The following is a 10,792-nucleotide window of genomic DNA, read 5'->3' as shown; positions in this document are numbered from 1 at the left end:
AGCACTGATCATCGTTTCTGCAATCCTCCGGAAGAAATCTCTTTGCTTTGAATCCCATCTCTCATCTTCATCTCGTGGCTGGCAGGAACTTGCTGCTTCTCCCTTCATCTCTATCTTTTACTATTCACTGATGTCTCCTCCATTTTAAGATACTTCCATTAACTAAAGAACATTCAGTGTACATCCGGGAAGGGACAGATTATGGAACTGAGTCACTGTGAGCATCCATGGTGCTTCCAGTAACAGCTGGGATGCAAAAGTAGCCTCCCATTCCTCTACAACTTCTCCCTGGAAATTTATTCAGTTGCATGGCCTTACTTCCTTCTAAGGGCGCTGATTGATCCCTATCAACACAATACTTCTTTGAGATCTACAATAATTATAATTTTTCTAACAAGTACAACCAAACATGAAAATACTTGCAAACAAAGAAAACAATCTGGAAGATGCAATCAAATTTGTAATTAACCGGACTAGGGAAACCTTGGCTGAACACTTGAATTTTCTGGAACAGGCCTATGTTCATAGTTTTTGGGCTGAACTTAACAATTTGTTAAGCTTCAGCTCTCTGACACAAGTAGCCCTAACAAGAATCACTTGAAGGCCAATAGAGGCCTAGACAGAAGAACACATATAGCTAACCTTTTTTCTCAACCTTTGGTCCCACATCAGCTTCATTCAGAACATTTTCGGCAACAGAGCTGAATAGGCTCTTTAAGTGCATTTTCGATTTTATTTTTTTGATAAATGTGCATGCTCAATTTTATACTTAAAAGCAAAATAGTAATTCTGAAAAGCTGAACTCAACAAGCCATCCACAAAGCCAAGGAGCAAAACTTAATGTTAGCTTTTAGATTCCATTCTTAGGATTCACTTGATTGAAAATGAAAATTCTTCATTGAATCAACTACCATTTGAATCAGTTTTTACATTCCTCCAACGGCCATCAAATCTAACCTCGCTTGTACCTTTTTTATGGACTACCTTTTTTATGGACAATGCCCAGAAAATGCCACAATGTCAAAATGATCCTGGCCATATCAAATCAAAACTCTCCCAAGCACCAAAGCTAAGCGCCAGTAAAGTTGTATGGCAAACAATTAGGAACTTATTTTGTTCTTTAATTCCCTCCAGACAAGGCAAACTATGAAACTCACTATAACTGACCACTGGCCAGAAAATTACACTTAATTATATCAAAAACAATTTCCACTGATACAGACAACCTGTTACCGGCAGCCCACGTTTTGGTCGTTTCCCGTTTGATTGGGAAAATATCTAACCATCAAAAGCTACAGCCCTGAAAAGACATGAGAAACCCATTTCTGGCTATTTTGGGGAAGCTCCAAATGGAGCTTTTTGCCTTTTTTCAACTCGTCTTTGCATGGAAAGACACGTCTCAACCAAACGACATTCAAGGTGCTAAGATCTTAATGCAAAAGCTCACTTCGCCTTTTGACTGTCAGATCTACCAGAAGATCTTTTAAAAAGGACTTGTGAAGTCTGCAGTAACAAGTAGATACCAAAATTTCAAACTAAGATGGTGTTAGCAGGGGCAGATGAATCACTTTATAATGGCAATGTCAGACACCAACAAAGTCTTACCATCATAGCTACAAAGTTTAAGCTTCTTAAGGCCTCCAAACGAAACATAACCTACATGATGGATCAGCTTGAATAGTTATTCAATTAAGAACAATAACATGAAGAGCTGGATAATCAATGACTCAAAACAACAAAGCAAAGTTGATCCATCAAAAGAAAAATGTCAAAGCAAGGTCTATATAAGATGCTTCTAGCAACCCCAGCCCCCACCCACTCACTCACCCAAAAAATACAAGGGAAAAAAAATAAAAGGTCTTATATATCACTTGAAGCATGAAAAGATATATATGAAGCAGAAGTTATTCGATTATGAACTACAAAGAATAATCTTTACGGGGCTTCCAAAGGAAACACACAACCTACATGATGGATCAGCTTGAAAAGATATATTTGAAGCAGAAGTTATTCGATTAGGAACAATAAAATGAAGAGCTGGATTATCAACGAGTGTATGACTCACATCAAGAAAGCAAGGTATTCTTTTTTTTTTTCGACAAGTAATAGAAGATTTGATTAATATTAAGAATCAATAAATGATCCACAGAATACTTACCAAAATTAAATAAATGATACACAGAAAACTTCCTACAAAGAGGCAAGAGCTGCAGCCTCAGTTCAACACAAGGAATTACAATTTAACCCAAAAAAGCTAATTCCTATGCACCCCTTGTTTAGCTAGAGAATCTGCAAATCCATTTACCAATCTCCTTTCCCATTGAAAGCTGACTGTCAATTTGTGGTTAACCATTTGAATCTTCTCAAAGCCCCCTATAAGACCAGGCTACTGTTTCCGGTTCTTTCAACCACCCAATTACCAATTACCAATTTCGAGTCACCTTCAATTAACAGTTGTTCACAAGTTCTTTGGCAAATTCTGCTCCTTGTAACACTACTTAGGTTTCTGCATTAACTGAATCCCCCACTCTAGGACCATAACATAAAGCAACAATTAGACCCTCTGCATTTCTAAGCACTCCCCCAATACCAGATGGCCTTGGATTGATTAGACTGCTACCATCAAAATTGAGCTTAATAACACCTTCAGGAGGTTTCCACTCCACTGATGGTTTATCTCTCACAATAGAGCTTTTGGCAACCGATTCCCACTTCCTCCATAAATCATCAAAGGAGAAGGGAGAACAGAGGTTCCAAAGCCTTGGCCCAGTTAATAGCTTTGTTAATTATACAGTCCCAAACACTTACCTCTCCTCGAAAAATTCTAGTATTTCTTTCCTCCCAAACAGTCCAAACCAAGGCAGTGCTAGGCCACCTAAAGGTTGTAGGTTGAAAGAGATAGCTAACCTGCTTCAGCATTGTCCACCTGCAACCAAAAAGACCAAAAAGCTTCCCCCAACAAGAAAAGCAAAGTTGGTTCATAAAAAATAAATCACAAATCAAAGTAAGGGAAAGAAAACAAAGAGGTTATTTCATGCTGAACCTTCAAAGAACAAGGCATAGCCCTCAAGCGAGGCAAGGGCATTCTGCCCTGAAACTATAGCCTCACTTCTGCACTGTAAGACTTAAGCTTTGACCTTGTTATGCATAGGCCTCAATGTGCAAGGTGCAAAGCACAGCCAAGGCATAAGAATTGTATTTCTACAGCCCACCATAACTTGATCAAAATCACTTAAGTTTAATTTTTTTAATCTGTTTACTGGAGCATTAGCTATGACCTAGTAGACAACTAGACATCTAACCTCTTTTTTTTAGGTAGTAGATAAAAAATAAAATTTTAATGAAGAGAGAGGAAAGCAAGAGAGTACAGTTTTAAATATAAAAGGTGATGAGAAATCACCAAAATAGAAAAGACAGATTACTTCAATTTAACATCAAAACAGAACAAGCTACCCAGAGACCCTGCCCCATCCAATTGTTTCCCAAAAGTTTCCCTCAAAGGAGCCTCTTGAAATGAATAGACAAGAGAAAGAGAGGAAATGAAGCTTCAATTCTATCTTTTTTTCCTTTTCATGCAATTGAGAATTGTGGAACCTTGATTTCTTCACTGTTCCCCCTTGATATTCAATGAAATAATATGGGGTTGCTTGCAATGGATTTTACACAGTAGAGAGACCTGAACTTGTGGGATTTAATGAATTCTTTTGTGCTTTTATATTTATTAATAGGCAAGTTGATTTTTCTCAAAAGAAAGGCCTGAACCACTTTTTTTTTTCCATTTTCCTTAACCTAGTTGCATATTTTCTAATGTAATATTGGTTTTGGATGTATATAGATTATTTTTTTCAATGTCTATATGATGAACAAAATACCAATGGATATGGTAGAAAACCTGCATGGAAGTATAGGACAGAAATTGAGAGGCCTAGAAAAATTGAGAAGCCATATATGTATTCTTTAGCAAGATTATAGCAGCTTAATATTAGTTTTTTACATTATTTTACAATGTATGAATTTTATCCAACTGTTCTTTTGAAATTTTTTAATGCTTACACTTCACCTCTTCATGCCCAACCATCTCACCTCTGCCTTTGGTCCTTTGACTTCTAAATCTTGCTAATTCTTCAAGGCAATTTGAACCTTTGGGATGCCAACAGCTATGCAGTACCATGATAGGTATAGAAAGAAAGTAGCTCTCAAACATCTATAACATTTCAAAATTTGACGAATTCAAATAAATCATTGCTACAACTCTAGGGACGAACAAAGAATTACATATCACTTTAGAGAAACATTACAAGCATTTTCCTTGCACCAGCACATACAGCTAAATGAATGGGTGGAGAAGGTAATATTGAGATTCTACCAGTAAACTCTGCTAAGAACTTGATTCATTGAACCAGTATATTAAGTTTGTCTTTGCATTTGCTGCCATTTGAGAACTTGTTGAAAAGCGTATCCTGCTCTATGTTGGCAATCAGAAAGAATAGACCCAAGAGAAAACAAATCAGCCAACTGCTATGCCTTCTGGGATACCTATATATACATGCAAACAGGCAAAATATCCAGCAATTGAAGATAAGCCAGATTACCCAACTTCAAGCTGACAGGCACAACGAGAGATGAAGGCATGAACTCTACTTCCCCATAATGTTAATTGGGAAGACTAATAATTGTGTACATAATCACACAACAGTTGGTGTAGATCTAAACTGATTGCCCACCACATTGTCAATTGTCCCATTTGAATGTCTGGCTTTGGCACTACCATACTTCACCAGCTTCTGCTGAAACAATGAGCCGAGCATCTTCTCCAAACTCTGTGCTGTGTATTTTGCATACTTGCTAGCACTTGCATCTTGTTCAACCAAGGGTCCATAGTTCTGCATGTAACTTCTGTAAACAGGAACAATGGTCTGAACTGCCAACTGACATGCCTTCTCCCTCAAATCTCTTTCTGACACAACCCAGCTGGACTGCTTCTGATACATATCATCAAAAGCTTCATTGAATGCCTTCAGCCTCTTTTTGACCAGATCACGAGCTGTAGCTCTCCCACCTGAGAACATAATCAAACCTTCTCTGCTTAATAAAGGAGGAAGCTTACTCCAGCTCTCTCTCATGTACATAGCAGCAAAATATTCCTTGTACTGTTCATGTTCTTTTAACCAATTATCTCCCAAGAGATCCCCAAGCTTTGTACCCTTCAAATGCTTGTACAAATGCCAGTGGTTGTTCATCAAAAAGAGATGGGACAGAGTTACATCCTCATAGGCCTTTGACCATGTCTCTAAATTCGTCTCAATGGCTTTGATAATATTCAGGACTGCCTCAGTGAGGAGCTTCTCTTGAAACCGTTCATGTTTCCAGCTGCGGTGAATGACCAAAACCTGTGTCAAGATTGGCCTATAATCATCTCCGAGCAGCCGATTAAAGTAGTCAGTGATAAAGCTTACCAGCCTTGGCACACCGCCATCTAAAGGAGGCGCTGTCTGCCTCTGTAGCTCCACCTGAACCAAAAGTTCCCAGAAAATCTCACAAGCCCCTTCGATAACTCTCTTAATGAGATCCCTTGTTAGGGTTTGGATTTCCGCACAGGCTTTCCCACCAAATAGTCGGTTGAAATCCAACCTCAGTTTATTCAAAGAAGCAAAAATGTCCAAGAGTTTCAATAGTTTGATGGGGTCCTTCTTACTCTCTGTAACTGTCTTACCAAACTGGAGGAAAGCAAGAATACCAGCTTGGGCAGCTATCTTCGCAAAGCATCCCATCCAAATATCTAGGCCTATCTTCTCAAATACATCATTACAGAGTTTGTATTCAGCTTCAAACAGATGCTTCACAGCAAATTCCAAATGCTTGCCCCATTGAGCTATGTAACCCTCGATACTCTGCACATCATTGAATTCGTTGATCGAGATCTCAAGGTAGTCCAGATTGAGCGCCTGTAAGCTTGCCCTAACATTTGAACTGCGAACTTCAACATAGATAGAGATGCATTTCTCAAGTCGCTTATTAGCGGTTAATCTCTCGATGATTGCCTGCAGCTTCTGGATAACAGTTACGGGCAAAGGTGAAGGCGCAATGCAGGCTTGTTCTTCAAGAGAAGATGAAGACGACATTGGAAGTGGAACACTGTTTTCTGTTAGGAGTCGCCGGAACTCAGCTTCCAGTTTGTCCAGAGCGGCCTCGAGAAGTCCGCCATCGAGACGAGCTCGTTCCTCATCTGTCTGCAATTCCCTTAGAGTCTTCAACGATTTCTTCAAATTCGACAGATACCGATCATCGGCAACCGTATTGTCTTCCAGGTACTCAACGATATCCTCCAACCACTGAATCGCTAACCCGCAATTATCAGCAAGAAACCGCAGTGCCTCCTCGAGCCGTTTGAGGACTGAAAGGTATCCAGGGAGATCGTTCCGAGGGTCTGAAAGCAGCGACTTCTCAAGTCCATGAACAGCATCGAAGACCTTCAGAACTGCGGCAGCAGGGCCAACAGCCCGATCAATATGGCCTCCAACAGCAACCAGAGCCTCTTTCTGCGCTCGAATAGGACGAACAGCCGCTTCTAGAGACGGTAATCTCTGGTTAATTTCTTCCAATCTCGGCCCTGCTTTCTCCAGGGCAAAAGCAAGAGCTTTCGATTTCTCCAAACTAGTCTTCAAGGATTTCCTAGCTGCTACAAGATTATCGATATTCTTCAATGAAGCCATTCGGAAACGACACAAAAACCCTAACCACCAGTGAAAACCCTAAATGTAGCCGTAAACTGCAGGAGCTAACTTGAACTGTTCTTCAGCTCTTCAAACACAGTAGCCTCAGAAGATAATTAGTTCAGAAATAAGAAATGTAGAACCAAAATCACATTTTTCATGGTTCCCACCCGTTCTGTCCCTCGAATTCACCGCCGGAGTTCTTATCCAGGATTAACAAAGAAATCAATCTCCATTTTCTCCACCAAACTTCACCAAATTACGACGAAGAAGATCACCAGATTCGAACCAAACTTCAAAACCAAAATAAAACAAGAATTAAAAATGCAACCAAAAAAATCAAGAAAATCGCAACTAACAAGCAACTAAGATTGAATGAAAGACTTGAATGACTGATTGGTGGAATCCAAATCAAAACTCACTTAGAATTAGAGTAGAAAACTGAGGGTTCTAGGCAGATCTGCTCTGCTGATTCCAATCGAACCTCTCGAAAATGAAAGCAGCGTGATTCTGAATCAATTTTTTCCCCTTCTTTCTTTGCTTTCTTTGTTCTTCTTTTCCTTTTTCTTTTCAAGATTTTCAAGGGAAGAAAACAAAAAGCGGTGAGGAAAAAGAAACCCTAAATCTGAAACTGGAAAACCGCTTTCCAACTCGTTTTTTATCCAACAAATACAAAGTGCTTGACAGTAATACCTCTCTCTCTCTCTCCCTCTGTCCAGAGAGAATCTTAATGAAAAATAAAATAACAAATAATTATTATTAAGGGGATTTGGGATTTGAATCCTTCTACTTCTGCTAACTGGGGATTAATTAGAAGACTTTGTTCAGTCAGCAGATCGGATGGTTGGTTGTAAGTCAGATGTTATATGTTATATTTTTCTCAAGAATCTCCAGTGGGACCACCCAGCATTGAAGTTTGAACTTTCAGCTGCAAGTTCTGAAGGTGCATTGAGAATGTTGGGCTATTATTATTGAATTATTTCATGGGAGAAGGCAGAGAAATTAATTAGAAAATGATGATTCTACATGACATAGGTAAGATAAAAAGTTGGGAAAGAAAGACATATCATGGAAGAAAATGAAAATCCGACGATTTTATGGCTGAAATTGCAACTGCATCGATGATAGACATTTGAAAACAGTTGAAGTGGCTGAATTGAAGACTTATTTTTTTGACTTTTTAGTGAACTTAAGAGATTGTGGGCAGTTTAATGATTGAAATTAAACTGTATTGATAAGGGTTCATTTGGAGAATTTAAATTAGCTGAATGTGATAGCTGTTCAGTAATGAGTCATGCCACGCCAGTGATAAAATGCATTGCACCCATAGTGAAATATTAAATGGTTGTGGGTCTTATGTATTTAAATATTTTCATGAAGAGTTATCATTTGTTTAATATGCTAATGCATTCAACAAATCCTTTCTCAATAAGCTATTTAAAGAGGTTGAAATGGGCAGTCCCTAGTCAATTTGAGCTTTCAGATTTTTTATGCCACTGGTAAATGTATATATGCAATTGCACGTGAGAGTATTTTTAAGAGAAAATTATTTATAATTCATGAACAGTTTCTGAATAATTATGATTGGGTAGTTTTTAAAGTGAGAGTAAAAAGCATATATGCCATCTTTATATGCTCATTGTGTACTTAGACAAGAGGGGTGAAAAAGATCCAAGAAAATTCTAAAAAAAAAAGAAGATTTGCTCTAAGTAGTATAGATATAAATATAGATTTAAAAGAGCTGAAGCACAGCAGCTTGTGGCTTTCCAAAATTGGCCATGCACAAACAGCCAATAAGCTAAATTGAAAGGTTGCTGCAGCCTCTTTTAAGGATATATTTGGCAAATAAGTGGTTAAATGGTTGTCCCGAATAAATGTATTCCATAATTACTTATTTTTAAGTATTTAAATAGGTACATTTTTTTGGAAAAGATTTAAATAGGTACTCAGTAGTGTTTGGGAGGTCTTTTGTTAAAACACTTATTCTTATTTGTGTTGCAATGTTTGAAAAGCTATTTATCACATAAGTACTTATATTTGTAAAAATGACAATTATTGCCCTAACTCAGCAAATGTTTATATATTTGACATTTTTGAATATTGTATTGATATGCTTTGATGAAAATGATGATCCTAACCCTCACGAGCCACGACTCACATGGGACCACATGTCACATACATTATATTATTAAAAATATTATATTATCAATAAAAAGAATAAATAACCAAAAAACAAGAAAACAAAGAATGGAATTGGAGAAATAATGGAAACGAGGAAAATAAAATGAAAACAATGTGGTTAAACGGTGGGGTTTGATGCATGTGAAGCTGTATTTCCACAGAAGTCGTTTCCGCTACAACAATAGGGTTCTATGATCTATCAGCTTTTAAAGAAGAGGGCAGTCCCAATAAAATACACAAAAGATTGGAAACAGTCTTGTCCAAAAAAGAAATTAGTGCTTAACGAATAAGCACTTAAAAAAATGCTACCCAACTAATGGTTAATTTTCAAAATAATCACTTGATTTTATTTTCAAAACAGGAATAAATATTTATTTTCTACGTATTCTATCATTCCAACACTTGAAATAACTACTTATTTGAATAAATACGTATTTTAAATATTCCCAAACTGAGACTTAATAATTTATTTAAAATATATCAGCCAATATCGACCCCATTTTTTTAAGTTTTTTTTTTCGATTTTGGTTAGAGAGAGATCAGTTTAAATCCCAACTATCCTCTGAACCAGCCCTGACCCGATACAGCCCCTGTGAGGATGTATCGAAAAAGGCCCAATACCATACATATTGGCCGATACATAACAATGTTTTTATCCTTGGCTGGACCAATTTTGCTGAACCTTGAGTTCAGCCTTCTAAAATAAGCTTTTCACCAAGCCGTCCCAAACAAGCTAGTATTAAATAATCTTCAATATTTTGTTTTTAATTATTTTATTTACTAAAGACAAAATAATAATCCATTCAAATCAGCTTCTTCAGCCGTTATGAGGTGGATGTGCATCGTGCAATGCTGGCTCATTAAAAGGTACAGCTACAAGGCGTTGGGTGCCTTAAATGGCCAATGCCAGCCAGCCCACTCCTGTCAAAGTACACGTTATTTGACGAAACAAAAGTTAAAAGATCGAGCTGTTTGTGGCTTGTGGGGCCTGTGTAATTGATTGATCCCTGTTGTATTAAAGTAAAATAAAATTCTTTTAATAATAATACTACATCCATCTTGAATTCCATGAAATGCTGATAACCGGTTTGATAATCACCCTATCATAGACTCAATAAGGTGTCATTTAAGTTGCCACGTGTCAACGTAAAAGTTTTCTGATCTTTGATCATTCATATATGACCCACTTCACAGTGGTCCAGATCCTCTATACTGCATAAAACAAATGGCAATCGAAGAGAAGGGCTCCTTATTAAGATAAGGGCATCTCTAGCATCCTCTCTGCTGTTTTTTTTTTTTTCTTTAATTTTGTTGTTGAGAAATGAATTGAGAATGAGACTCTGTTTGGTGATTATAAATCAACTCTGGAAATGCATTTTCCATGGCTTGGGTTTGGAGGAAAAATTAAAGTTGAAAAGAAAAGTAGAAAACAAAGAAACTTCATATGATTCCACATTTGAAAGGCTAGAGACTTTGAGGAGAAAAAGAAGAGGTAGGAATAAGGTTGTCTCTTACTTTCTCTAACCTTTTGACTTTATTGCAAGTATTCCATCCTAACCCTAACCCACTTTGATCAGCCATTGGGCCTAATAAGAAATACCCAATGACACAGCACCATGGCCCAATTCAATGTTGGCCTGCAAATATGTGGAATTAAATGTTAAAAATGCCCTATAAGGATAAGACTTTTTTTTTATTCTATTCAAGTCTTTCATCTCAGTCTCATAGTTTGGATAATGGCTGAAGTAGTGAAGTGGCTGAACTGAATGAATCATTGCTATGTCTTTTGAGATTTGTGTAAAATTCAGTTTTCATGTGATAGGAAGCCTTTTCGGCTAAGCTATTCACATATTGACTTTATCCTTTTCAACAGCAAACATCATCAATGGCCCAACACC

At 37.5% G+C, this 10,792-nt stretch overlaps 1 protein-coding gene and 1 long non-coding RNA gene across 2 annotated transcripts; both read right to left on the bottom strand.

Annotated features, from left to right (window-relative positions):
• Window positions 1-832: 832 nt before the first annotated feature.
• Window positions 833-1,809, bottom strand: LOC148843904 (uncharacterized). Its single transcript, XR_016103691.1, has 2 exons — window positions 1,606-1,809; window positions 833-1,503 (listed from the first exon to the last, which is right to left on the bottom strand). It is a non-coding gene; the product is annotated as an uncharacterized LOC148843904 (long non-coding RNA).
• A 2,381-nt stretch (window positions 1,810-4,190) lies between these two features.
• On the bottom strand, window positions 4,191-7,551 carry EXO70G1 (exocyst subunit exo70 family protein G1). The gene is made up of 2 exons (XM_088959341.1): window positions 7,136-7,551; window positions 4,191-7,006 (listed from the first exon to the last, which is right to left on the bottom strand). Exon 2 carries the CDS (start codon window positions 6,711-6,713, stop codon window positions 4,686-4,688), a length of 2,028 nt encoding a protein of 675 aa, XP_088815467.1. The 5' UTR covers window positions 6,714-7,006; window positions 7,136-7,551; the 3' UTR covers window positions 4,191-4,685.
• Between the last annotated feature and the right edge of the window lie 3,241 nt (window positions 7,552-10,792).

This window comes from Nelumbo lutea, chromosome 8, assembly GCF_056320005.1.
Source record: "Nelumbo lutea isolate HS-2025 chromosome 8, American lotus-T2T, whole genome shotgun sequence".
Lineage (NCBI taxonomy): Eukaryota > Viridiplantae > Streptophyta > Magnoliopsida > Proteales > Nelumbonaceae > Nelumbo > Nelumbo lutea.
This window is presented reverse-complemented; position numbering and strand designations above follow the sequence as displayed.